The sequence below is a fragment of the Equus caballus genome, chromosome 7, assembly GCF_041296265.1.
Source record: "Equus caballus isolate H_3958 breed thoroughbred chromosome 7, TB-T2T, whole genome shotgun sequence".
NCBI lineage: Eukaryota > Metazoa > Chordata > Mammalia > Perissodactyla > Equidae > Equus > Equus caballus.
The window spans coordinates 80,511,341-80,539,336 of record NC_091690.1 but is presented as its reverse complement, the minus strand read 5'-3'; the positions used below and the strand labels follow the sequence as shown (position 1 = coordinate 80,539,336).

Genomic DNA, 27,996 nt, shown 5'->3' with positions numbered 1-27,996 from the left:
ATGTACAGGCAGGACAGACAGCCTAACCTCATACCTGAGACACAGGCTGGGCCACAATCTCCCTGCCCCAAGCCAAGCTCTGCTTCCCACCCGGAGCTGAAGATGGAGGAACTGGGGAGACTTTATCAGGGTACTGGGTGAGGAACCTCTTGCTTGTCCTGGGCACAGTGGGCGGTGAATGCCACTGGCTCCACCACTTTTTATCTGTGTGATCTTGATTGAGTTTCTTAACTTCTTTCTGAGCCTCAGCTTTTCATCTTAAAATGAGGTTGATAATAGTATCAGGGTTATTGGGAGAATTAAATGAGATTATATCTTTAAGCTTCTCAGACAGGGCCTGGCTCAGAGTAAGTACTCAATCAGCATCAGCTATGGTTATCGTCACTGTGTGTGTTCCTTCTTCCGCAGATGGATGACGAGGACACATTGTTACCTAGGAAGTTACAGGCTGCTCTGGAGCAGGCTCTAGAGAGGAAGAACGAACTGATCTCCCAGGACTCTGACAGCGACTCCGATGATGGTGAGTGAGGCCTGCCCTGGGCAGAATCAGCTCTGGTCCCAGACTCCCTTTGCTCTGGATCTGGGCCTCATGGGGCCGGGACCCTGTTTCTATGCACCAGACCCTTCTGGCTGATGAGGCTCAAGGTATAGGACCTTGGTCTCATTCTAGCCTAGAATTCTCTAGTTCTACTACCAGTGGGGTTTAGGAAGATATGGCTTGAGTGGGTCTGAGGGGAGAGAAGTATTGTGGTATTTTATCAAAGGGAGTTCAAAACATAAACAACCTTGGGGCTGCTTCTAGGGTGGCCCAGGCTATAAAGCTGCCCTTCTTCCTTTAATTCTTCTCTACCTCAGGAGGTTTGGGAAGGATAACCCAAAGACATGTGGCAACCACAAACACTCTTCTTGCTAACAGAAAACTAGTTATTCCTCCTTCTCAGGCCCTGCCTTGAGCCAGTGCAGGAGGTGGTGGGGACTTCTGTGAAGCCAGGAAAACCACCGAGGGTGCGGGGTGTACGGAGAGTGGTCCTCTGGTCTGATTTCCACTCTCATTTATGTAGCAAGGATTTACCAGCTTCCATGTTCAGAGCATAGTTTCTGACCTCCTGGCTCATGGGCTAGTTACAAGCCCAGGGGCACAAGAGATAAATTTTCAAGAACAGATAAGTGATTCTGGCTGGAAGTGCTGTTGGTGAGAGGGACGCACCACCAGCTGGAGATTGGAGTTGCCGGTTGGAGATTGCAGGCTCTTGACTTGAACCTCAAAGATTTTCTTTTCTCTTCCAGAATGTAATACCCTCAATGGGCTGGTATCGGAGGTGTTTATCCGGTTCTTCGTGGAGACTGTTGGGCACTACTCCCTCTTTCTGACCCAGAGTGAGAAGGGGGAGAGGGCCTTTCAGCGAGAGGCCTTCCGCAAGTCTGTGGCTTCCAAGAGCATCCGCCGTTTTCTTGAGGTTTTTATGGAGTCGCAGATGTTTGCTGGCTTCATCCAAGACAGGGAGCTAAGAAAGTGTCGGGCAAAGGGTAAGGCCAGAAGAGCTTGGGATTGGGGGCAGTGGGGCCTCTTCTCTCACTTCTGCTACTCGCAGGGCTGAATAGCTAGGCACTGTGATGGAAGCTCTTGGGTGTAGGCTAGGGCCAGGCCTCTTAACATCCCTTTTCTTCTGACAGAAACTTCCAAGAGTGCTTTCTTCTCCTCCTATCCTAGGAAATGCCTTCTCAGGGCTGTGGCTCATCCCCACCAAGAGCAGCGTGCCATTGGTTGCCCATCCGCTTCTCAGATGCCCTACTTATTCAGAGCAAAAGACCAGACTGAGCAATTTAGGGGGTTCTGAGAGTCCAGGGGTCGGGAATGCTCTTGAAGAGAATTGAGCTAGCTCTTTGTCTTAGGTTGGTGGCAGTCTGCATTCAGAGCAGAAGGTCATCTTACCTCTCGTTATTGCATCAGCTTTGCTCACTCTAGGGCTCTTTCATCTCATCAAGATCTTTCTGTATAACCTCAGGGTTATTATTCTGTCCACTAATATTGTCCATTTAGTCTAAGAGATCTTTTTGAAACAGCATGGTAGAGTGGTATAAAAGGAACTAGAGAAGGTGTCCACTTGGGGCAGCTGTGAAACAGGCATGGCATCTCTGACATGCAGCTCAGGAACGTGCCCCAGGAGGCACGGTAGTGAGGGCCTCCTGCTATCAGCAGTGAGCACAGTAAGATGTCGTTAACGATAGTTTTGAAGAGCCAGTCTGAATTCTAAGATGCTCCTATAAATTATAATTGCAGATCCTTGGTTTCCCTTTCTGGGATCTGTGCCCCATTGTCCCCCTCCAGTAGGCCCCACTCCCTTCCTCCAGTGACTGTTGTCTTCCCTGTTCCTGTTTCTCCTCTTCCCCAGGCCTCTTTGAGCAGCGAGTGGAGCAGTATTTAGAGGAACTCCCAGACACTGAGCAGAGTGGAATGAATAAGTTTCTCCGAGGTTTGGGTAAGCAGCCTTGTCACTGATGAGACAGATGTTCGGCAAGAAGGGAGCGGCTGGGGGATCTGTACCCCAAACTACTCTAAACTAATGCCACTGGGTATTTATACTGGGGCTGTAGACAGAGCAGGAAGAGATCCTTGGTGAAGAGAAGGTTCCCAGCCCAGTGCTCCAAGGGCATTTAGTACAGCATTTACTAAACTGCAGAACCAGGAGAAAACCAGATTTCTCATGTAAGTCAGGTCTTTTTGCGTGTACTCCTTCCTGAGTGAATACAAGCGCCATTAGGGCCAGTGAGCTTTCCTCTAGGCCATAAGGGGTCTTTCAAAAGTAGCAGTGCCAGAGTGCCCTTCTCTGAAAACCTCCACCCCTTTCAAAGATCTCAGCCAGTTCCATCACAGAATCATAGCATGTCTCAGTTTAAAGGGAAATTGAGGCCAAAGAAGTTAAGTGGCTTACCTAAAGCCACCCAGTGATTAATACCAATGTCCTAATTAGAGCTCTGGTGTTTTCACTATCCTGGATCAGATCTATCACAGCTGAAATCCAGTCTTTCTAATCCTTTCTCTCCCACCGAGAGGGTGAGGACTCTTGGAAGAGATGATACTGAAACATTCTCACCCTTGACCTGTCTGGCCCCACAGGCAACAAAATGAAGTTCCTCCACAAGAAGAATTAAGCCGCTTTCCCAGTAACGGAGTCCAGTGCCTTGCAGAGCTTCGAGCCTGGGGAGGGGCCCAGCGCGGGACCCTCTGGGCTGCTGTGGCCGCTCTGCCCCCACAGACTCCACCCTCCAAGCCAGCCCACCTCTGCCTTCACATATCCCGGGATACTGTTTGTAAATAATCTGCTGTAAGCTTCCTTATCTGTTTTTGTAACAAGCAAAGAGAATCTGGTAAATATTTGTATATTCCCAAGGGGCCGGGTGCTTTCCTGCCTGCCCGAGCATGGATGAAGTTTTGCTGGGTGCTGGTGACTGGCCAATTATGTGCAGCTGACTGTCTCAGCCGAACCACTGATCTTCCCCCGGAGGCTCCTGGCCTGCCTGCCTGAGGCCCCTGCTGCCAGTCTTGGGCCCTGGAGAGCAGATGCTGTCTTGCTGTGTACAGAAGGACTTTTTCTTTTTTTTTAAATCTTAGAGTTTCTATTTTTTCCTAGTAGTCCCCCTCCCCTAACCCTGTTTTTGAAAGGCAAAGGCCAATCAATCTTCATTTGCAGCATGGTACCAGGTCTTGGGCCTGGCCATCTCTTGTTCCTCCCACCTTTGTGATGGTCAGTGAGTCATGGGAAGCCCCCCAGCGCAGCCAGTGCTCTCCAGGCCCGGCTCCCAGTCAGTGGTGGCCATGATGCGGTACAGGGCATCCTTCCTTCCCACCATGTACGGGTGTTCTCAATAAACAGTGTACAGTTGTTTGGGCCCAGAGCCCCATGTGTTCTTTGGCTTCATTATCTAGAGTTGTTTCTCTTGGGGGATGGGGTGAGATAGGCCAATCAGGGATGAAGCACCATTATGCAGGAAATTGATTACTTGATTAAGAGTTTCGGGGCTGGCCCTGTGGCCGAGTGGTTAAGTTCAAGCACTCAGCTTCTGTGGTCCAGTGTTTCGCTGGTTCCAATCCTGGGCATGCACATGGCAACGCTCGTCAGGCCACACTGAGGTGGCGTCCCACATGCCACAACCATAAGGACCTGCAACTAAAAAATATACAACTGTGTACTGGGGGGATTTGGGGAGAAAAAGAAAAAAAGAAAAAGAAAGAGTTTAGCTTCAGTGTGGGTCACTGACCTCCCCTGAAATCGAGTTCTCTGGCCTGAGTTGTATGACGGGTCTTAGAGGTATCTTGGAAGAGACCTTTTAAATCATTGTCCTAGTTCAGCTTCCCTCTCCAGTAGCCAACTGTTCAGATTCTATGTAAGTGTGTCCAGTGATGGAAGGAATGCTCATTGCCCTTTGGCTCCACTATTAGGTGAATCTTAACATTTTCCTGTTCAGTATGAAGCCCTTAAGACATCACTGGGTATCCTGACATTGGTGTACTGAAGCCTAGCCAAAGCCAACCCAGGGCTTGCTCACAGCCCTGGCCCAATGCCTACAGCTCTTCCATGTCACACTGTGAATAGGTTTTTTCATTGGAACTCTAGGTTTGAATATAGGAAGTTCTGGTACATTCTGTGGAAGATCAAGAAGAGAGAGAAGCAGGATGGGCAATATGGGTGGCTTAGGCTTTCCACCCACCCAAGGCCTTCACAGAGCAGAGACCTTGAAAATTCCCAAGATGAGGCATTAAGTGAGAACTCTCTTCCTTGGTATTGGGTTTGGGTCTGGCAGGATTTGAACCACAGGGTAAAGTTTCCCTGTCCTTCGACCCTAGTCTACTTAAACACGAGGCGATCACATCCTGAGTTCTCTTCCCTCCTTTCCCCATCTCCATGGAGGCCTGTGCAGGTCCCAACCTGTCCATGGTTTGGGCTTGCTATCTGCCTCATAGGGCAAAGTAGAGGATTTGTCTTCTGGGAAGACAGAGTCGTCTTTGAAAAATCCTCCTACATAGTGGGCTGTGGCATCTTTCAGGAATAGGAGGGCAGGGATTGAAGCCTCACAGGTCTAGGTTTTCAACTGAGGTAGAGAGAGGACAGTGATCATAACCAGAAAGTCTGGAGTGAGGTATAGTTACTTCCAGAACTTGTCACTGTTAACACAGCCTGGGCTTCATGGCAGCCATAGAAGTGGATTCCTTAATAATAAAATAATACAGTTTCCAAAAAATGCTATTTCTTTTTCCTTTCTTCTCCCTCTCTTTTCTAATGCGGCTCCAAAGAATACTCAGACATGTGATCAGATCACAAGATATATTGATGTAAATTCTTTTTTTGTAAAATTTGAAACTTTTATGTGTCTTGAAAATCTTAAGATACCTAAGATTAACCCTAGGGATTCCTTCCTCCTACTACAGCCATAGCTCTCAGCCCAATTCAGAAAATGCATACTGGCTTGGAATGGGCTGCAAGGGCCCCTGCAGTGACTACTATGGGCAAGGCACAGAGTCTTATGGGGAAGGTAGAGGAGGGTGTGTCCAGGGGGCTGGGTTGGGGTTGACAAAAAGTGTTCGAGGCTTCTTTCCAAGCTCTGCTTTCACATGATCTCTGGACCCCTAAGCAGATGGTTCTCAACCCTGTTAGATCTAGCACTTTCCTTTTCTATAGCAAAGACTACCTTTCCCCTTTACTATCCTGAAATGAAATTCAGCTAATATAACCTGCCTAAACACATTTTAACTGTAATAGAAAAAGGGAGAAATAAAAGGAAAGTATTTTGGGGGCTGGCCCGGTGGTGCAGCGGTTAAGTGCGCACGTTCTGCTTTGGCAGCCAGGGGTTCGCTGGTTTGGATCCCGTGTGTGGACGTGGCACTGCTTGGCAAGCCATGCTATGGTAGGCGTCCCACATATAAAGTAGAGGAAGATGGGCACGGATGTTAGCTCAGGGCCAGTCTTCCTCAGCAAAAAGAGGAGGATTGGCAGTAGTTAGGTCAGGGCTAATCTTCCTGGAAAAAAAAAAAGGAAAGTATTTTGTTATAAAGTATGTATTTGAATATGTAAATACTTGGGCAGAACTGTACTAGAAGATACAATGAAGTCATGCTTACACCATACACAGAATTACTGTGAGTACAATGCTACACGTGCAGACAGATAAAAGTGTGTTGTATTAGCAACTCAGATTCTGCTGAGTAGGCTGTTATCATTGGTAAGTTTTCTGAAATGAACAATTTTTGGTAACATTCTGAACAAAGTACAGTATTTGGAATCCTGGAAAACAAATTATGAAAACTTTAAAAATTTTTGATTATGTGTAAAGTGGAGTTAGGTTCTAAGCTAGATTTTTTCTATGTTGTTTAAATCAACCCATACATTGCAGGACATCTAGCATCCCTGCTTGCTTCCCCTCCATGACTGTGAGGAACAAAAAAATCCCCCAGACATTTCCAAAACGCCCCCTAGAGGATGGTGTTGCCACCATTGAGAACAAGTGTCCTTAAACAGTGCCTGACACAGCTGCTGAGGGGCAATGAATGCAGTGTCTCTTCTGCCGGAAGTCCCAGTTGACTATGGGGTGTGAGCTCTCTCCTATTCTGGAGCTAAGAAAGGCCCTGGGTTGTCTCCTGTGAAATCAGTCTGAAAACTTTTAGAGCCGGGCAGGCTGCCCCATCACATCTTTCTAAATGCTCTTTTCAGTAAGTAACCATGGTCTGGCAAACTAGTGCTGAAATGAGGCGTCTGGGCTTTTTAAAGGCAATATTTTGAAGGAGTTCCTATGGAAAGCAGTATTATTCCAACTCTAGTTCACAATGGATGGTCTGTGGAATAGCGCCCCAAGAAAATAACTCAATTATAATCACAGCTCAGTTAAATTTTTGTTAAAAATTATACCATTTCACATGTAGACTTGTAACCTACCTTGTACCCAAAATGACTTACTTATAAGGGTACATAAACAGGATATTAAAAACAAAAAACAAAAACAGTGGGAATGAAAGTAAAACAAAAATTGGGCTTAGGGGCCGTCCTGGTGGCGCAGCGGTTAAGTGCGCACGTTCCACTTCTTGGTGGCCCGGGGTTTGCTGGTTTGGATCCCGGGTGTTGACATGCCACCGCTTGGCAAAAGCCATGCTGTGGCAGGCGTCCCACGCATAAAGTAAAGGAAGATGGGCATGGATGTCAGCTCAGGGCCAGGCTTCCTCAGCAAAAAGAGGAGGATTGGTGGCAGGTGTTAGCTCAGGGCTAATCTTCCTCCAAAAAAAAAAAAAAAAAATTGGGCTTAAAATAGAGCTGGAAATGAAGTATACACTTTAACCTATATTCTTACACCATACACAAAGTTAGTTTCCAGAGCCCAACAACGTGGTGGTATGCGATCCAAAACATCTTAAATTTGCCTTGGGGGGGGGTGGGCGTAAAAGGTCGTGTAAACTCTGGAACAAGAGAAAATATTACTTTCCAGCCAAAGCAAGTTACTGCTAATTCTTTTTAGTGCATTTGTATTGCCTTTTAATATGAAAGTAATAAGCATTTGGTTAAGTAAGAAACTCAAACTGTACCAAAACATTCATCACCTCCCTGCCCTCCCCAACCTCATGAGGCAATCCCTTCTCTGTTTTATGCCCTTCCAGAACATTTCCATGTGCGTACTGGCATTTTTTTTAGCCCAGGGTACCTTGAACATAATTGGCGCTCATTCTTTTTGAGAACTGAAACAAAGTTAATTTTGAGAGGTGTGGAAACCCCCATCTTGAAAGTGTACATAAAGACCACGCCTCTTGTTCTTAAGCGCAGCCGAAATGGGAGTGGAAGTGCCGCGAGGTTGGCGGAGACCCCCGCTCTGAAGGGGGCCCACGCGGCACGGGAACCGGGGTCCGAATTAAGCCTCCCGCCTGGCCTGGCGGTCTTCCCGCCCCGCGACCCGGCCGGCCCCGCCCTCTACCGGAAACGGCTGAGCCGAGGGACAGAGCCGGCGCCAATAGTGCTTCCGGTCACGGGGTCAGCGTGTGGGGGAGAGGTCAAGGTGACCCCGGAAGTGGAACCTCACGCCTTCCGGAAGCGGCTCTCGGGGGCGGAGGCGGCGAGCTGAGCCGTGGCGGGTGTCGTGAGGGCGCCGCGGAAGCCGGGCGTTTTAGACCAACCGGGGAGGCCGTGGGAGCGTCGGGCAAAGTAGGGCTTTGGCCACCGGAAGGCACGTAGCCTCCCGCCCTCTGGTGTAGGCGCGCATCTTCCGTTTGTTTTCGTCCCCAGGGGCTGCCTGCTCTTGGGCTAGCTATCGAAGGGGAATGTTTATTTGAAGTGAAAACTGAAATCCGATTTAGCACATTTTGACAATGAGGACTGATTTTACAAATCATGTGGCAGACAATTTCCCATAAATCGAGTTATAGCTGCAGCACCGAGATTCGGATGAAAATATATTTAAAGCACATATACATTTGGCTAGAAATTATACCCTTAGCAGTGCAAACTTAAGAGAAAATTTAGCTGTCAACCTAATGTGCTAGGCGATATCATTTTCCTCACAATTATTTTAAGAGATATGTGAACAAAAAGTGAAGGCCACCGAGTTAGCGGGGCATCTGATAAAACTGTTCCCTGTATTTGAGGGAACCGCATTAACCCTGTGTACTCATTGTGGGCCTCTGTGCCCCCAGGACAGGCTAGTCACTGCTTGGCAGTCTCATGAAGTTTCCTACGCACTGACTGTGTTTTGTATCTCAGCAGAGGTTCACTCTGAACTGAAATAGAAAACCAAAACGTATCCTTTGCCTTTGATCCCATAAAACAAGCCAAGCGATCTAGTAAGTCAGTGGCCTTCATTTATTTGGGATGTGAACACCTGGCTTTTCACCAGTTACCCAACTTCCTTCGGCAGTATTACCACCTGCAGAGCAATCAAAGCACAGGCCCAGCTATTAGCTGTAGATACTGGTGAGTGAGCAAGCTGGACGAAGGGATCAGTAGCTGCCCTTCCCAGGACAGCATATGGGATGGCACATTATCTGGGGGTCTCTTCCATTTAGAATGGCTGTACTAACTAGTGACTTTCATTTAGTGTGTCCATCTGCACCTCCGTACAGGATTGGGATGAGGACTATCTTATCCAACCCTTCTGTTTCTGGATAGTTATGCTACCACAGGGTGGCAACAATGAATTCCTGGAGAAGAACCTGGCCTTTCAGGGACTAGTGATCTCCTAAACCCCACCCTTTCAGGCCTAACAATTTTGCTGTCAGCCCCACCTCAAATGAGTCAGTAAGTCCTGTCCCTCATGTCTCCTGAATCCTATTCCTTTTCAGTTGTCATTCCCATTTTCTTGGTCCTGCCTCCAGCCTCCCACTGTAGCCCAGTCTCTCAACCACAGCCTGGTTAGAGCAAGCCTTCTCTCCAGGCCCATCTCCCACACACCTCCCCCCTATTTACCTAACCTTTCCAAACTGGTTTCCTAAATGCACGTTTTGCTCTTCCCTCTTCTTGGACCCACTTTCCCTCTGACTGAATCACACCAAGGAGGTTGACTTCTTGTCTGCTTCTGTAATAGTTCACGTTACCTAAGTTACTAAGAGTCAAACAAAAAGGTTTAGTAAATGCTTTCCATTCAATCCGCACAATCCTCAAGTAGGTACCTGCACCTAAATTTTAAAAATGAGAAAATTGGACTAAACCTAAGTCATACAGCTTGTTAGGTTTGGATCTAAATTTCAAACCCCATCTGAATCTTAAGACACTATATTTATACATTTCTATACCTTCAGTGTCTAGTCAAAATCAAACATTAAATGGAGTTTCTGAATTCTTTATCAACTACTGACCACCTGAAGCCTCAGCTTCCATATTAGAAGCCCTCCCAAAAGACATCAAGGGAAAACCCATCATTTTTACCTTTCTCCCTCAGCACCATTATGCAAGAGACAAATCAATGACCCAGTTATTAGTCTGTCCAACTGAGTAAAGCCTTCCTGACACCTTTTAACTCTCCAATATCCAAATCAATTAAGTTTTCCTGCCTTTTCTCCCTTATGTTTGATAGTCCCATATATCCTCCTCAAAGGTTGTCATGAGATTTGTCCCATAGAAAGTCATGGTCCCCAGCCCATGGTCATCCCATAGAGCACTAGGGAAACAACCCTTCACCAAACTTAGTTTGTAGTAGACTACACCATCTAGGTTTGTGCAAGTACATCCTATGATGTTCACACAATGATGCAATAAATCACTTAATGCATTTCTCAGAACACGTCCCTATGAAACGACATGTGACTATAATAAGAGTTTTAGTGCCACTGTAACTATTTTTTTGGTCAGGATACCACACCAGACTGCAAGTGTTATTTTGGGTCAGAAAATTTTCAAAATTTTGGGAACTATAAAAATTATAGCAAATTTTAATTTACCCTGAGATCTATGAGGGTCCTATCTGCATGCAAGCATCAGTCACCATCACGGTTTTGCAGGAGATACAAACCCCAGAAAACATGATGCCTTCAGGATTACCAAATTTCTCTACTGGATACATTTCAGACTAGAAGAAAAACTGTTAGCATTTCATGACGTATTTCTATCAACATTAAGACTCCTATGCACAGGCACCCATAAATCCTGACAAGTGCTCTCTAGAATCCAAACCACTTTGATATAAAAGCCCTGCTGTGTTTAAAATTCAGATTGCTGGACCCAAGATTTTGGTTGTAACTTACAATGGCTTGGTCCAAGATGCGGGAGCCAGGTGGAAAAACCTTAGATTCAGGAATTAAGTCCTGAACTGCCTCAATCCTATCACTCTGTCCTCTCTTTAAAATGTGACCCATCAAAATCTTGTAAAGACCATGCTGCATCAAAACTGAGACCTCCCCTTTTGAGCCTCCTGGAAAAGTTAAGGGCACATTCTCCCACTAATTGTAAATTCACAGTATACAATGCAAACAGGCCCTTCAACTATAAGATACACGTGTCATCAACAGGTATCATTCTTACTTTATAAATGAAAAGGTTCAAGTTAGGTAACCTGCAAAGACCTCTAAGCATTGGTGCTATCTCTTGCACATTTTCTTTCTTAGCAGAGTTGGCAGAGGAGTCCAGGCCCTTACCCTTAACTCCTAGGTTAGGTGGATTTCTGATGTACAGGTAGAGAGGCAGAGGTGACAAAGAACCTACACTCAGACCTCCAGTATAGTCGACGTCCCACCATTACAGTATAAGCTGTTCCCGGGTGGAGAACAGCAACACAGCAGGTACTACATTTGCTGAATACAACAAATCTTTTAAAAAAAGCCACCAGACTTTCAGGAGGAAAAGACTGGCCTTGTTTCATGGAACCAGGATAAGCCACTGAGAAAAACACTTCTTAGCATTTAATGAATCTCCCTCCACGTGGCTTCAGGCTACCAGGACACAGGCCCCCCCGACACCCTTAATCTTCTCCTCGGCTCTTCTACTGAAGAATTTGGCCTTCACGATGACAGGCTGCTTTGGGAGCTTTCCCTTTCCCAAAACTTTGTAGTAGCCCTAGAAGAACAGAGAAAAGGGTTTTTAACACACTATGGCAATTACCAACTCCCTGATGGTACGAGAAAAGACGCCTGCCAACCCACTCCCTCTAGGAGCTGGGGTCTGGGGGGCATGTTTCTGATCTGGGCACTAGTGGGGGCACAGACTGCCCTCGCCAGTGAATCAAGACCAGCAGATTTTCTCCGAGGACTCTAGCACACCAGGACAAGAGCTGTGTCAGGATGTGACTCTAGTCTCGGGCAAAACGTAGCCCCGCCTCCACTCCATTACTATATAATATGCAAAAAAGGAAAACCACATTTGCAGCAACCTTCCAAGAGGTCTTGACCATCAAAATTCTTCAAGGGATGTTAAAGAGGCCGGGAGGGGGGATTTAAAATTTAACTGAAAAGTCCCCTCAGGGTTCAGACTACCTCCACACCCATGGGATATAAGGCTGACACAAGGACCAGAACTCCAAGTGATACACAAAAATGCTTCTTGGGGGGATCTCTTCAGATAATGTAGGGCATTAGATAACAACTGAACATATTAGGATTTTATTCTGTAAGAAACATAAAGGGTCAAGAGCTGCACCTCACATAGGCTTGTGTAAAACAGACCAGAGCCAGGTGAGCTAAGCTAGTACCAAGAGCTCAGACAAGAAATGCAAACCCGTACAAATCAGGGCAATAACAGGAGGAATGAGATTACGAATGGGGAAAACATTCAAATGAAAATGAAGTAACTGAATGAACAAAGGAGTGGGAACGATTACTCTTCAAATGTTTTGCTTGAATCACAACCAGAGAATTACCTGTGGAAATTCTACCAAAAGGTGGAACTGTCTATTAGGTAACTGGGTACAGATGTCAGGTGGGAGACTATGTAGATTAGATTACCCAGAGTTTTGAGGGGGCAAGGACCCATACAAAGGCAAAAAATATGCAATCACTCACCGATCGCACCACATCAATGATAGGAGCAGCTCCAGTCTTGTTTTTGGCAGCATTTACCCGTGTCTGCTCACTGACCAAGGTCCACAGTTTATCAAGGTTGACAGTTGGGCAGAAGCTCTGATTCCTCTTTAAGTGGTAATGCCTCATACCAACTTTCCCAAAGTAACCTGGGTGACTGGGAAAAGAAGGCCACCACTTTCATAACCTCACTGGCATTAAGAAACTATGTTTATCATCATTACAGTCCACGTCCCACCATTACAGTATAAGCTGTTCCCGGGTGGAGAACAGCAACACAGCAGGTACTACATTTGCTGAATACAACAAATCTTTTAAAAGCCACCGAAGACCTTCAGGAGGAAAAGACTGGCCTTATTTCATGGAACCAGGATAAGCCACTGAGAAAGTCAGAGGCAATGCCAAGACTAGAATTCAAGTCGCTTGCCAGCATTTTATGGAAATTCTATTCCTATAGCAGGAGTCTTCTAAGCAAATAGTTAAAATACGATCCCCTAATTTGTGGGCATAAGTGAAATCTAACAGCTGCACAGGTCAGTCTGACACATGTCACTAACCCGGTGACTGACTGTGCCACGAGGGCCACAGCCAGTGAATAAGGTCAGCAGTTACTCTTCGAGGACTCTAGCACACTAAGGCAATAGCTGATACCCAAGCGTGACTCTAGCCTCGACGACAAGTTCTCTCGGTTCACATCAAGGGTTAACTTGGTAAAAGCCAGCAAAAGGCAAGCTCGGTGAGCGGTAAGAGGCTTGCTTCCCATTTAAGACGTTCTGAGCCAGCCCTCTCCCCCTAACTCCAAAGCCGCCGGTGTCAGTAAAAGCACGGTCCAAGGAGCACTCACTATTTGTCAAAGTTGATCCTGTGGTGATGCATGCCGCCAGCATTACCCCGGCCTCCCGGGTGCTTCCGGTGCTTGCCTGCAGGAACACAAAGCTACATGGCTAACACAGCCTTCTCCAGCCCCCCAATATTTCTCACAAAACCGTTTCCCCACACTTCCGTGCCTCTGCTTGTGCCGTGTCAGTTTACAATCCCTCTTTCAGCATCGCGATTGCTCCAAGAGTCCGGGTTAAACCTCTCTTTGCAGCACCACCACAGTACTCCATGCCTTCAACCAATTCAATACTATGCCCCGCTCAATTCTCACACCCCCAAGTGATGTGAAATTCTCTAAAACTGGAGCCCCAGAAAACTCTCAGAGAACAAGCCAACGGCTAACGGTCAAATTCAACCCGACTCGAAAGCACGAAGCTCCTACTAACCCAAATCTAAGCTACCTACTTCCCGACAGGCTGAGACCCGGCAGGGAGAGCCAAGGCCGACCAGGATGGGAAGCCGGCACTTACCGATGCGGCCGTGGCCGTGACTCACGTGGCCCCGAAGTTTCCGGGTCTTCCTCAGTCTGGACGGCTGTGTGAAAAAAGGTGCTTGGTGGTAAGCCCTAAGGAAGGTGGGGCAGGGGGCGAAGCCTGCCAGTCTGCGAAGCGCCTGGAGGCCCGGGGGTCATGGATCTGCCTCGCGGCGCATTCAGCAAAGCCGAGGTTACAGACTGGCCCTCGGCCGTGCGGCCTCATCAGGGCGGCACCCGGGCGCCCCGGTCCGCGTGTCCCAGAGATGCGAACCCCGGGACAACACGCGGCCCCAGACTCCCGGGCCCACGCCGACCGTTCTACTCTGGAAGACCGGGCTAAAGTTGGGAGTAGATGGCTGGAGTGAAAGGCGAGTAGAACTCGCGACCCGCGCCAGCAATGAACCGGAGGCACGGAAAGAGACACTTACCATGTTGGCGGCCGAGACGAAAGAGGGAGGCCTCCACGAAGTCTCGCGAGGTATCGAACACGGGGGCGGAGCCAATCCGTCTCACTTCCGGCCAGGGCGCCCCGGCCTCGGGCGGGGCCTCTTCCGTGTCTCGGGTCTCGCGCGGCTGCGGGCCTTAGCGCTTCCTGTTCCTGCGGGTTGTCTTCGCCGTCAGAGTGAAATCGCGGTGGCGGTGGTGGAAGGGAGGCCTTTTCGGGGTAGCGCACCGTGCGCTCAGGCTCGGAGGCTGAGAGTTGTCGTGGGATCCGGGGCTTGGGGAGCCACGGCGCAGGTCGGTCGGGGCTTTTTCTTGGCGCCTTGGCCCAGGAAGCCGCCTAGACCGCCGGCTCTCAGCTCCTCACCGAACGCCCCAGCCCCAAGCGGTCCCGCGCCCCCGCCTCAGTTGCTGGCGGTCTGCTCGTCCCCGGGGGTAGCGGTTGCTTGCTTGTCCCCCGGCCGCAGTGAGGAGCCATGAGGCAGTTACTCAATGTGCCCCCGCCCCCGCCTTTGAAGTCCTACCCAGATGCCTCCCACCCAGCCGACCCGCGCTCCTGAGCGGCCGCTTGGCCTTCCTTTCTCCCTTGGCTTGTGCTGTCGTCCTGGGCGTCCTCAGTTTGAACTTTATGCCATACTTTTGGGACCTATGCGTCTGGTTGCTTTACGGCCCTTTTTATCCAGACTGTACGTTTTCTAACCGCTACGTTTTGATTTTCACTTTAACTTATTCGGCATTCCCATGACCCCTCCTCTCCTAGACCCAATACAAGTGTCTCCTCTTTTGTGAAACTACTCTAATCCATTCAGTGATCGTTGCTCACTTCCCCGACTTGTGCCTCCACAAAATCTAGCACATAGCTCTTAAATAATTCTTGATCCTCATTTGTCTTCCCTACTGGACCAAATTCCTTAAGGGCTCGAGGATTGTTTTCTTTTATCCATGCCCTCCCATTTCCTGGCATGTAGTACACGTCCAACAGAGGATTGTTAAGTGAATGAATGCACCCACCCTCACTTCACTAATAGTGGAAGAGGCATCCCTCCTGACTTAAGTCCCAACCAGTGTTCGCTGTTTGAACCAGTGTTTAAGATCCCGTTCCCTCAGTTGCTCTGTGCGTGTGTGTATTCGTTTTTTTCTCTTCCTCAGTCCTTTCTATTCCCTAGCTTAAATATATTTTAGCTAAAATGTCCTAAATTCTCCCTCACTGTCTCTATTTACTACCCATTTGCTCACTTCCCATTCATTGTTTAATCCATTGCAATCTAGCTCTCGGTCCCACTGTTTCAATGAAATTGCTCTTACCAAGGTCATCAGTTAACCAAACACCAAACTGAATGGACTCTTCATATTCCTCATACCACTTCTCTCTGTTGTACTTTATCCCTTTGACTTCTTTTTCTAGCGAAACTCTTGCCTTCCTCTTATCTTTCTGGCTACTTCTCGGTCTTCTTTTCAGGTTCTTTTAACTTTGTCTACCATTTAAGTGTTGATGTTCTTCAGCCTCCTCTCCTTGCCCCCTTAACTTTTCACAGTACATAATCCTCTTGGGTGAACTCATCCTGGGTGGCTTCAATTCACATCTCTATTGCTGAGCTCCACGCTCATGTATTTGCTTAATTTCTGGTTAATATCCTTCGCACATTCTACAGACAAACTAGACAAAAATATCCAAAGACTGCAGTCTTCTCTGCTCTTTGGTGCCTTCTCCTTTATTCCATATCTTGGTGAGTGTCACCCTTGTCCACCTAGATAGTGATGTCAGGGAGACCTGAAAATTGTCTCCAAGCCTTCTTTTCCTCTGATATACTGTCACCATATCCTTTTGTTCTCTCTCTCTCTCTCAAATCTACTTCTTTTTACTTTTTAAATTATTTTATTGAGGTCTTATTGGCTTATAACATTGTGTGAATTTCAGGTGTACATTATTATTTATCAATTTCTGTATAGACTATGTCGTCGTCACCACCAATAGTCTAGTTTTATCCATCATCCACTGCCTTCATTAAGGCCCTCATCATATCTCTTATCTCAGGTTCAACACCCTCCAGTGATCACCATGCTTGCATTAGAATGCATGAGGTTAGAACCCCCCTCCAATCCCTCCATCCTTTACATCTCTGCCAGGTTAATCTACCCAAAACGTGACTTTCATCCTTTCACTTGCTTCATCAAAAAGTTCAATACTTCCCTGTTACCAAAGGAATATAGCCCACTTGCTTTTCTGACCTTACCTCAGCTTTTCCCCATGCAAGTTTTCTGTTGCAGCCAAGGGTACCTTCCTTCTGCCTTTTTGCCTGTGCTCATGCCATTTTCTCATGCCTTTTGTGCCCTTCCTCTTGCTAACCAGATATCCTAAATCTTCAACTTTTAAGGCTCATCTTTTATTCTGCTTCTTCCCAGAACACTCCAGTCCACAGTGATAATAGCCAAATACACCTTGCAGTTTATAAAATGCATCTGTTTGAGAAGTCAACACTACCAGCCCCATTTTATGCATGAGAAAATCGAGGCACAAAAATTTGAGTGACTGGCCAGAGGCTACAGTGCTGCAAAGATAGAGAGCCTGGGCCTAGCCTTTAGTTTTCGCTCTCCAGATCCCCTGGTTTTACCTCAGTGACTGTTCTCTCTCTGACCTCACTGCATTGTGGTCTTCATCACTCCTTCAATCCTTAATCACATACTGCCTGTGACCAGATGAAAGAGGGTGCATGAGAGCCGGGGGCAAGGTCTAAGATCATCCTTTATTTGACATCAAAGCTGGCCAATAACTGCACAAAGGATGAGCTGAGCCACCTGGAAGCTACGCTTGGAAAGGTAGTCTGTGAATGAAGGTAAGCCGGGCAGAGCTTTGGGAATGAAAAGTAACCATCAGATGTCCTGGAACTAGGGCCTAGAGCAAGGACCAAGACTGTCCAGGGGGTGGAGGTAAGGTTCTGGATGATGGGACACTGCTCCTGTATAGTTTTGCCAGGTTCTTTGGTTATAGAGCAGCTACATCCTGTCCCCCAGGCCACTTGACTGAACGGGAGGTCTCCCTGAGTGGACCAGCACTCTGTGTTGGGTTCTGTGCTCACCTGACATTCTTCTCATTGGCGGTTTGATCTCCAGGGTAGAGGGAGTGCCTGGGATGTTTCCCTGGCTCTGGTTTCCAGCCAGCTCCCTTTCTTTCACAAGGCAATCATGTAGCTTCAACATAAGGCTCATGTCGGGATTGTTATTGTGAGTCAGTTTCCCTAGGTCGGACAGCTCAGAGAGCAAAAGAAACTGAGTTCTCTATCTGCAAAGTTGAGTAGCAGCCAGACATTAGGCATTAGGGAACCTGTCTCTCCCCATCAGGCACACAGTGCATGACCCTAGATGTGACCCCTGAGAAGCTTCCTTCTCTGTGACATCTTTTCTGAAGTAGAGCATGGCCTCGTGACATCTTAGGCATCTGGGCTGCCCCAGAGAGTCAGGGCCTCAGAAAATACCTGTGAAATGAGCAAGGGAGATGATGCCAGGCAGCTGCCTGGCGAGGCAGGTAAATGTGATGCTGACTTTTTTGGTACCCCAGGCCTCTCTCTAGGTGGCCTTGTGAACACATCACCATTCTGAAGAGGGCCCTGGTGGTCTCTCTCTCTTCCTCTCCTCTCTAGGTTCCTGAGTTCTTCAGCAGTCCTTGAGACAGCAGCAACAGCATGGATGGGTCCAGCCTTATTTTCTTGTTCTCCATCTTTAGATTTGGACATTTGGAAATATTACATTGCTTTCCTTTTTCAAGTAGAGGATTGTTAATTTAAGATGGGGAGAGCCAGTTCTTTGCTGAGTGAGAATTAGAGAAAAACTCAGAAATCCAAATTTATTTCAGAAAGAATTGAAAAATATATATGTAATAGAGAAGACAGTACAACATTAAAGAAAATTTTGAATAAATATAAGTATAAACATTTTAAATCATAACACCTAAAATACTGTTTTTATTTCTGAATATTACCTTTCAGCTCTTGTCTACATGGAGAAATAGCTATCTGCAAAGGTGATGATCATAATATACAAATCCTTTTATATTCTGCTTTTCATTTAATATCATGACATTTTTCTGTATCATTACCCAGTCTTCGTGATTATTATTTTTAACAGCTGAAGAGTAATTTATCTTCAGCATGTGCTATAATTTACTAAGCCATTTTCTCGTGTATTTTGTTTTCATTTTTTGTTGTTCTTATTGTGTTCTTTGCTGTTAGAGACAGCGATGCAATGAACATTTGTGTATATGTAGTTTTTTTCTTCCTTTGTTGAATAACTTGTCTAAGATAAATTCCCAGGAGTGAGATTGCTGGATTATAGGATATGAACATTTTTATGATTCATTTTATGTTGCCATATTTTCTTTTCCAAATGGATGGTACCAATTTATGCAACAGCAGCATGTGTACTTTCCAATTTCAACTACACCGGGCTCGGGGTTCTTTTGCTTTCATTTGTAGTTTTTGATATATGGCAATATGGCATTTAGGGGAAAATCCATAGGACCACAGGGTTTTCTTCAGCACAAAGTAAAAACAATCTAATTCGAGGATTAGGAATTTCTAGGAGTCTTTCCTTTTTGCATTGGATAGATTTTTAAAAAGCTCATTGTGCTACATGGCAAGTGCATTTCTAGAAGCACTTTGTGGGCAGCTAGAATGGAGAATCCTGCTGCCATTAAACTCAGAATAGCAAAATATGAAGAGAGGAATTCTGAGATCTTTGAGGGCAGTTTATCCAAGAGCACAACAAGGAGGGGCTTAAATATTTGGATTTTAATTTAATTTCAGATGATGAAATTAATGGAAAGCACACAGAAGCTTGGGTTCTTTTCCTCCCTCTACTTTTACTAGCTGAATGATATTGAACAAACCGTATTCTCTTTGAATCTTAGTTTTCTTGTCTGTATGCAGTCATGTACCACATAACGACTGCATATATGATGGTGGTCCCATAAGATTAGCACCATATTGCCTGGGTGTGTAACAGGCTGTACCATCTAGGCTTCTGGAAGTACTGTAGGGGAGGAAGAAATTTTCCTCTACCTTCTGGGTTCTTCTGCTGGTCTAAGAATTAAACTGACATGAAATAGATTAACAGGAGAAAAACAAACAAAAGTTTAACAGCATGTAGACCAGGGAAAAACTCAGGAAAACCGAATAACTTGCCAAAATGGCCAACACCCTCACCTGAAATATCATCCTCAGCTATAGACAAAAGAAGATGTTGGGGAGAGGGAGAGTCAGGGACTTCAGAGGAAAGGAAGGCAATTCATAGGTAGGTGAAAAGGAGCAAATGTTTGGAAAACAAGTGCTCGTTTGGCTGCACAGAAGCAGAACACAGAGAGGAGCCCAACAAACAGGCTTTTCTAGGTTCCTCCCCGTCTAGCACCTCGTTCATGTGATGCTAAGGTGACAGCTCATTCCTGAGACAGGTTTTTTTAATCTGAATTCTTTTAGGCAGTGAAGGGGGAGGTAACAAGAAAAACTTTCTGAGTCTTTTGTTTCTTAAAGATAATAAGTCTAAAATAATCCTCATGTTAAAGAGACGCGTTTTGGGGTGGCAAATTTTGTTCCCCTTCAGTACATTCTATGATGATTGCACAATGGTGAAATCGCCTAATGACGCATTTCTCAGAACATATGCCCATTGTTAAGCGACACATGACTGTAATACCAAGATAGTATTTATCCTTTTCACTGGATTGTGATTTGCACTGATGGTGCCAAGGCAAAAGCCAAAGATGGTGTGTAAAACTGCTGGTACAAGTCATTGCACTCTTCACTGCCAGGCGTTTGCAGCAAAAGAAAAGAAAAGAAAAAAGCCAGTTTCACTTAAGAATGTCCATGATCAGGGCTGGCCCAGTGGCGCAGAGGTTAAGTTCACAGGTTCTGATTCAGCCGCCTGGGGTTTGCCAGTTCGGATCCTGGGTGCGGACCTACACGCCACTTGTCAAGCCATGCTGTGGCAGGTGTCCCACGTATAAAGTAGAGGAAGATGGGCACGGATGTTAGCTCAGGGCCAGTCTTCCTCAGCAAAAAGAGGAGGATTGGTGACGGATTTTAGTTCAGGACTAATCTTCCTCAAAAAAAAAGAAAAAAGAATGTCCATGATAAAGCAGTAAATATTTTATTAAATCTCAATCCTTGAATACATCTTTTTAATATTCTATGTGGAGACTTTGGAAGTATGCAAAAATCCCTCTGCTGCTTATCAAAGTGAGGAACTGCCCTGGATCTACTGTTTGCGTTGCAAGCTGAACTAGTGTTTTTTTCAGTAGAACACCAGTTTTACGTGAAAGAGCAACTGACAAACTTCACTGTACTGAAGGGGAACAAAATTTGCCACCCCAAAACGTGTCTCTTTAACATGAGGATTATTTTAGGCTTATTATCTTTAAGAAACAAAAGACTCAGAAAGTTTTTCTTGTTACCTCTCCCATCACTGCCTAAAAGAATTCAGATTCTGGGAATTTGGCAGATATTTTTTTCAAAAATGAAGTGAGCCCATCACTTCAAGGAAAAAACTCACAGTATTTGCTGCCAATGGTAAAATTCAAATTTTCAAGCAAATACTAGAACTCTGGTAAAGTTATAGCTGCTTCCATGAGTTTGACAACTTCCTAATACTTAAAGAATTTTCTCATGAGATTAGAGGTGATATTAAAGAATGTGATTTTTTGTTATTGTATAATGAAACATGTCAATATTTGGAGCATCTGCATAAGTCTTGGAATCATTATTTTCCAAATGACCAATGCTTGGTGTTATCAAATTATGCCTGGGTAAAAGAGCAGTTTAAAGTGGAAGAGAGACCAGAGGATTTTAATGTAACAGAGTAAAAAAAGTCCATTAATGAAGTTTCAGACTTCACATTACCCCTAACCTTTAAGAAACTACCACTTGTTGAATTTTGGTGTAGTATCAAAGAAGAAAATCCACAATTATCTGATAAAGCTATTAAAATACTCCTGTCTTTTCCAACTGTATAGCTGTGTGAGGCTGGATTTTCTTCGTATACTATAAACAAAACAGCATATAACAGATTGACTGCAGAAGGAGACATGGGGATCCAGTTGTCTTCTATTAAGCCAGACCTTAAGAAGGTTTTCAAAAAGGAAAACAGTGTCACTCTTCTCACTAAATTTATTTATTTAAAAATTTTTTTTTCTTCTGGTGAGGAAGATTGTCCCTGAGCTAACATCTGTGCCAATCTTCCTCTATTTTGTATATGGGAAGCTGTCACATCATGGCTTGGTGAGTGGTGTGTAGGTCCGTGCCCAGGATCCAAACCCACGAACCTTGGGCCACCAAAGCAGAGCATGTGAACTTAACCACTACACCACTGGGCCAGCCCTAAATTTATTTTTTTGAAAATAGTTAATCTTTCCTAAAATTATGCTATTTGTATTGACATGTAATGGGTTTATTATTTTTAATGAATTAATATTTTAAAATTATCTGTTTAATTTATAATATGGTAAATAGCAATAGATTATAACTCACGTAAACAAAATTGCTTTGGGGTCCTCAATAATTAAAAAATCTAAAGGAGTTCTGAGACCAAAAAGTTTGATGTTTTCGTAGTCTAATCAGCCACACTTAAAACTTCTAAGAGAGACTGCCCTCACCTCCACCAGGGCTGCTACTATGGCTGCTCTCTGGAAAATAACTGCCCTTAGAGCTCCAGAATGAATTAGAGGTGAAAGTCCATCTGTTACTTTATTTAGTGGCATCTTGCTGGGCCCCCAAGCAGCCTGGCCTCTCCCAGTCCCATCACCCTTCATCCTTAATGGGCTTGGCTCCGAAAGACTGTGGACCAAAGGGAAAGTTCTTTCAAATTTGCATAACTGCATAGCTCCAGGTTTGAATTAAATGATTTTTGTTTTGTTTCTTAAGTAAGTACGAATATAGGGGCAACCCCTGTGGCCTAGTGGTTCAGTTTGACATATTCCACTTTGGCAACCTGGGTTTGTTTCCTCGGTGCGGACCTATACCACTCATCTGTCAGTGGCCATGCTATCATGGCGGCTCATGTACAAAAAGATGTAGATTGGTAACAGATGTTAGCTCAGGGCAAATCTTCCTCAACAACAACAACAACAAAACCAGAAAAACCCTCTCTGGTCATTGCCAGTGACTGTCACAGACAAGTAAAATGTATATTAAAAAATAATAATAAGTATGAATATAGAACTAGGTACACTCCTTTTGCTCATACAATTATAAAACCAAATACAGTTTACAAATTATAAAAAAACAAAACAATCAAATTAAGAATAGTAATTTCATTTCATGTGTTGCTAAATTAAATTGCCACTACAGCTTAAATGTGGTGCTCCGTGTTGCAGCTAAGTTTAGCAAACTTATGCCACAATGATGATGGCCCAGTTTCCCCACCTCCTTCCTCTATTCTAAGTACTGTGAGACCTTCATCGTCATGTGCCGCAGTGTCGTTTAGACTTCATGTGTCAAGAATGCATCATTCACATGTTGAGTCCACCCCTTTCTCTTCTCATTAGCCTGAGACGAAGTAATACTGCTTGGTGGGAACTAGATCCTAAACTCCTATCTGTGACCCTAAAATCTCATCATGGTGGATATGTAGATGAGCCAGAATATTTATACTTTAAAAAACCCATATCAGAATGAAACACTAATTTAAAAAATTATTGGTGAGAACTCGTGAAAATGTGTGTGTGGATCTCAGCTTGAGAAAGTCAACTTAAGAGTGTGGAGTCTGGAATCAAACTGACCTGGATTTGAATTTGCATTTGAATTCTGCGATTTACCTTCTGTGTGCAATTACCCAACCTGTCTGAGCCTTGGTTTCCTCACCCTGTCCCTCATGGTTTTATTTAATTTGTAAAAGTATCATAATCCCCATCTCCAAGGATGGTTGTGAGGACTGAGATAAAGCATATAAAGCACCTGGCATAAATTTGGCTTTTAATAAATTTCCTTCTCCTTTCTGAAAAGAAATCTTGTATCAAGCTTGTCCACTAATAAGGAGAGGCGCAGGTAGATCTGAGACACTTTTGGAGATGAACAAACCCTGTAAGAAACACACAACCTAGCGGACCCCTCCAGGCTTTGTTTTCCACAGCAGAGATGTGGGATTCTCTCTTTGGGCCCAAGTGAGAAGTTGAGGCTGTGCCCTGCTCTGGGGCATGAGCATCCAGTTCTGGGGATGGACATGGCCTGACTTCTGAGGCCTTGGTCTCTGAGTCCTCTCTTGCCTGTCCAGAAACATCCCCCTTCCAAAAGAAATAAATCACTCTGCTTTGTGCTTCGCTTACAGGGAGTGGAGCTTGCTCGCTCTATGCGCTGCTTCACGCCTGAGGATGTCAATGGAAAAGTCTCCATCCTGGGCATGGGCACGGGCACGGATATGGGCGTGAGCTTTATGGGGCTGCCGCTAGTTGACCAGAAACACAGGAGTGGACACATGGAAGCCGTGGTACTGACCTGCTCATTGTGCCGACAGAACCTGCAAGATGTGGGTACCTGGCTCCTCCCCTGCCAGCATTTGCTCTGTAAGGACTGCTTCCAGGGCTTGATCCAGGAGGTAGGGCGGGATGCCAAGGCTCCTGGGACTGTCCCAGATGGTAAGTACAAAAGCACCACAGGTTCACCTCCTTCTACATAACAGGTCTCTTCCTGTTTCATAGGAATTGAATTTCAGGTGTAGAGAGAATCAGAGTTTAAATACCCAAGGGATGCTCATTGCTGAAAGCAACTCTTTGGGGAACCTGTGAGACAAAGCAAATCCTCTTGATGCCTAATATATCTGTTTTCTAAGCTGGGACTTTTCATGTTTGGGATTTCCTTAAATTGATGGCAGACTAAGAAACCTGGGAAGATTTTGATTCAAGGTTCTGCTGACTCCCCAGATGGTGAGGATGCGTCCTGGCTCACTAAACTTCCAAGGCGGGAGAGAGAATGGCTGGGCTCCTGGGGTTGGTCAGGAACAGATTCTGCATGGAATCACACTGACTAGTGAACCATTGACTGTTTAAGCTGCTGCCCGGCAGGGAGGAGCCTGTGTCTTGCTCCTGGATGTCAGGTTTCCTTGGAAACAATCTTATTGAGAACTGTGATGTCCTTGGAGACAGGAACCAGGTCCTTTAGTTTCAGTATTCTAGCACAGGACGTGTAACAAAGGTGCAGTAAATATCTGTTGAATAAACTTGCAGGATGAGAAAGTCAAATAAGTTGGCAGCATTTAGAAATATCTTTTTTGTTTGTTTTTTCTCTGCCGTATGTTCAAAGTGATTTATAGCACAAGGCTGGGCCCTCTTTGAGGCATTATAATGTTGCAGTTAAGAGTGGGCTTTAGATCTGAATTTTGAGCCCTCCAAACCTTTGGGCAAGCCACCCTTACTTCTCTGAATGCCTGTTGAGAGTTTGAAGCACAGAAAAGATCTGGTTTACTTTGATTTTAAAAATTAGTATCTGAATTTTAAACTTGTAACTTAAAGTTAGGCCTCCCTTAAGCTTTTAATTTTGACTTACAAATCTTATTCTACTTATAAAGGTAGCAAATTTTAACAATCACTTTTAAAGGGCCTTTCATTAATATTTGAACAAACAAAATTAATATTTGCCTTTATAAGTTAAATGTATTTTATTTTCTTTTTAAGTAGTACTAGGAAATAAGTCTAGGAAATAAGTGTTCCTAATTCCTTAAAGAACTCTTTGAAGTCCAATAAGTTAAATTTATAAATATGGTGAATCTTAAATATGTCTTAAAAGTTCTAGCACTATTGGGTTAATATCCAGAATATATGAAGAACTACAACTCAACAACAACAACAACAAATTTAAAAAAAAATGGGCAAGGGACTTGAATAGACATTTCTCCAAACAAGATATACCAATGGCCAGTAAGTACATGAAAAGATGCTCAATATCAGTAATTATCAGGGAAATATAAATCAAAACCACAGTGAGATACCACCTCACACCCATTAGGATGGCTACTGTTGAAAGAAAAAAACAGGGGCTGGCCTGGTCATATAGCGGTTAAATTGGCACACTTGGCTTCAGTGGCCCAGGGTTCATGGGTTCGGATCCTGGGCATGGACCTACACACTGCTAATCAAGCCATGCTGTGGTGGCATCCCACACACAAAATAGAGGAAGATTGACATGGATGTTAGCTCAGGGACAATCTTCGTCAAGTAAAAAGAGGAACATTGGCAACAAATGTTAGTTTAGGGCCAATCTTCCTCACCAAAACCAAAAACAAAACCCAAAGTAACACATGTTGGTGAGGATGTGGAAAAATTGAAATCTTTGTTTACTGTTGGTGGGACTATAAAATGGTGCAACCACTCTGGAAAAAAGTATGGTAGTTCCTCAAAAAATTAAAAATAGAATTGCCATGTAATCCAGTAATTCCACTTCTGGGTATTTACCCAAAAGAGTTGAAAGCAGGGACTTGAAGAGAGATTTGTTACACTCATGTTCATAGCAGCATCATTTGCAATAGTCACAAGGTGGAAGCAACACAAGTGACCATCAACAGTGAATGGATAAACAAAATGTAGTATATACATATGATGGAATATTACTCAGCCTTAATAAGGAAGGAAATTCTGATACATGTTACAATGTGGATGAATCTTGAGAGCATTATGCTAAAGGAAATAAGCCAGTCGCAAAAGGACAAATACCCTATGATTTCAGTTACATGAGGTCCCTAGAGTGGTCAAATTCATGGAGACCAAGTAGAATGGTGGTTGCCAGGGGCTGGGGGAACGGGGAACGAGGACTTCTTTTACGTTACAGAATTTCAGTTCTGCCCATTTTTTAATTAGTTTTTTTTGTTGTTAAGTTGTAAGAGTTCTTTATATATTCTGGATACTAGACCCTTATCAGATATATGATTTACAAATATTTTCTCCCATTCCATGAGTTGTCTTCTCTTTCTGTTGATAGTGTCCTTTGATGCACAAAAGTTTCATATTTTTTTTAAAGATTTTTCATTTTTTTCCTTTTTCTCCCAAAGCCCCCCAGTACATAGTTGTATATTCTTCGTTGTGGGTCCTTCTAGTTGTGGCATGTGGGACACTGCCTCAGCGTGGTTTGATGAGCAGTGCCATGTCCACGCCCAGGATTCGAACCAATGAAACACTGGGCCGCCTGCAGCAGAGTGCGCGAACTTAACCACTTGGCCACGGGGCCAGCCCCGAAAGTTTCATATTTTAAGTCCAACTTAGAGATTTTTTCTTCTGTTGCCTGTGCTTTTGGTATCATATCCAAGAAGTCATTGCCAAATCCATTATCATGAAGCTTTCCCCCTAGGTTTTCTTCTAAGAGTTTCATAGTTTTAACTCTTATGTTTAGGTCTTTGATCTCATTTAAGATTTTTTTTGTGAGGAAGATTGGCCCTGAGCTAACATCTGTTGCCAATCTTCCTCTTTCTGCTTAAGGAAGATTGTCACTGAGCTAACATCTGTGCCAATCTTCCTCTATTTTATGTGGGATGCTGCCACAGTGTGACTTGACAAGCAGTGGTAGATCTGCGCCTGGGATGGACCTGTGAACCCTGGGGCTGCTGAAGCAGAGTGCACGAACTTAACCACTACACCACCAGATCAGCCCCATCATTTAAGATTTTTAACATGAACTAATTATGCGTGTTTCAAGTCTTTTTCAACTCTAAAGTCAGGAAACTAAATTCATGCTAATGACAATGATTAGAATCATTGTGTTTGTTGCCAAGTTATTCTAAGTACAATGGAGAATAAAAATGTAAGCTTTGGTGTCAATATATCTGAGCATCTGAGTATGAATCCTGATCTGCCTGTCACTTAATAGTTGTGTAGCTTGGGTAATTTTGCCTGCCTGTAAATGGGGATGATGATAGTAGTAATTAGCTCATGGGATTGTTATGAAGATTAAATGAGAACATATACATAAAACATTCTGTACTATGCCTATGATATAGTAAGAGACCAAGAAATGTGAAAAAATACTATTATTTAGAACCTGTGAAACTTAAGTTGAAAAAAATCTATTAGATATGAACATGCTTGATTTGGAACCAGAAAGGTAATTTCTTGACTATGTGGCATCTTGTATTTTTTGCTATGTCCTATGATCTGGCTAGGCCATTGTTACCTTCCATATTTACATTTATTCATGAAGGGTGGAATAAGCTTCCTCTACTACTTGGAGATTTTAGGACTATGCTGTGAGGTATTTGTTGGTTTGTATGTCTGTCTCCTTCATAGGTATTTATTGACTTCTATGTACCAGGCTCTATGGCATTTAGGCTACAGAGATGAAAAGACAGGGCCCTGCCTTCAGGGAACTCATCCTCTATTGAAGGGTAGATAACTAAATAGATGATATTAATACAATGTGGTAGGGATGTGAGGAGAAGATTGTTTAAAGTTCCTGCAAAGCAGCAGTACATCTGGGAGGTTCTGCATGCACCAGGACTGGTAGATGTCAGTTGCTCACTGAATGTTTTCTGAAGGAATAAAAGAATGGCACCCAAATGATATGTCTGATGAAAAGCAGAGCTATCCCCTATCTCTAGCAAGTCTAGAGAGATATTCAATACCTGAACTTAGATTTCTGGACTGTAATTTGAGAAGCCAAGCTTTGGGAGTCTGGTTCTTTGGAAAGAGCTTTTAACACTGCCACTTTATCCAGCAGAGTAGGAGCACAGACTTGCTAAAAGGCTTATCCTATTTCTGCCA

General features: G+C 44.6%; 3 protein-coding genes, 1 long non-coding RNA gene and 2 other non-coding genes across 63 annotated transcripts in view; 2 read left to right on the top strand and 4 right to left on the bottom strand.

Moving 5' to 3' along the window:
- Window positions 1–3,897, top strand: part of DENND2B (DENN domain containing 2B) — a 176,808-nt gene extending 172,911 nt beyond the window's left edge. For all 50 annotated transcript variants that reach the window (XM_070274705.1, XM_070274702.1, XM_070274695.1 and 47 more), the window contains 4 exons: window positions 409–520; window positions 1,288–1,527; window positions 2,394–2,480; window positions 3,119–3,897. In XM_070274705.1, the coding sequence (XP_070130806.1) occupies window positions 409–520; window positions 1,288–1,527; window positions 2,394–2,480; window positions 3,119–3,153 (474 nt within the window). In that variant the 3' untranslated portion in view covers window positions 3,154–3,897. The remainder of the gene's footprint in view (window positions 1–408; window positions 521–1,287; window positions 1,528–2,393; window positions 2,481–3,118) is intronic.
- Window positions 3,898–5,310: 1,413 nt separating this feature from the next.
- LOC138925206 (uncharacterized) lies at window positions 5,311–7,944 on the bottom strand. Its single transcript, XR_011441113.1, has 2 exons — window positions 7,687–7,944; window positions 5,311–6,016 (listed from the first exon to the last, which is right to left on the bottom strand). It is a non-coding gene; the product is annotated as an uncharacterized lncRNA (long non-coding RNA).
- A 3,350-nt stretch (window positions 7,945–11,294) lies between these two features.
- Window positions 11,295–14,380, bottom strand: RPL27A (ribosomal protein L27a). The gene is made up of 5 exons (XM_001504903.6): window positions 14,261–14,380; window positions 13,828–13,891; window positions 13,323–13,398; window positions 12,461–12,635; window positions 11,295–11,519 (listed from the first exon to the last, which is right to left on the bottom strand). Exons 1-5 carry the CDS (start codon window positions 14,261–14,263, stop codon window positions 11,391–11,393), a joined length of 447 nt encoding a protein of 148 aa, XP_001504953.1. The 5' UTR covers window positions 14,264–14,380; the 3' UTR covers window positions 11,295–11,390.
- MIR8986B (microRNA mir-8986b) lies at window positions 11,672–11,792 on the bottom strand. The gene has a single exon (NR_128001.1). It is a non-coding gene; the product is annotated as a microRNA mir-8986b (primary transcript).
- Window positions 13,065–13,177, bottom strand: MIR8986A (microRNA mir-8986a). The gene has a single exon (NR_127992.1). It is a non-coding gene; the product is annotated as a microRNA mir-8986a (primary transcript).
- Window positions 14,381–14,432: 52 nt separating the features above from the next.
- The window catches only part of TRIM66 (tripartite motif containing 66), a 58,893-nt gene continuing 45,329 nt past the window's right edge, over window positions 14,433–27,996 (top strand). For 2 of the 9 annotated variants that reach the window (XM_070274673.1, XM_070274677.1), the window contains exons 1-4: window positions 14,433–14,570; window positions 16,677–17,107; window positions 18,257–18,291; window positions 23,583–23,889. In XM_070274673.1, coding sequence (XP_070130774.1) covers window positions 23,604–23,889 — 286 coding nt within the window. In that variant the 5' untranslated portion in view covers window positions 14,433–14,570; window positions 16,677–17,107; window positions 18,257–18,291; window positions 23,583–23,603. Of the gene's footprint in view, window positions 14,571–14,845; window positions 17,108–18,256; window positions 18,292–23,582; window positions 23,890–27,996 lie in introns of those variants that run through there. The other 7 variants (XM_070274674.1, XM_070274675.1, XM_070274671.1 and 4 more) reach the window with 6 other exon arrangements.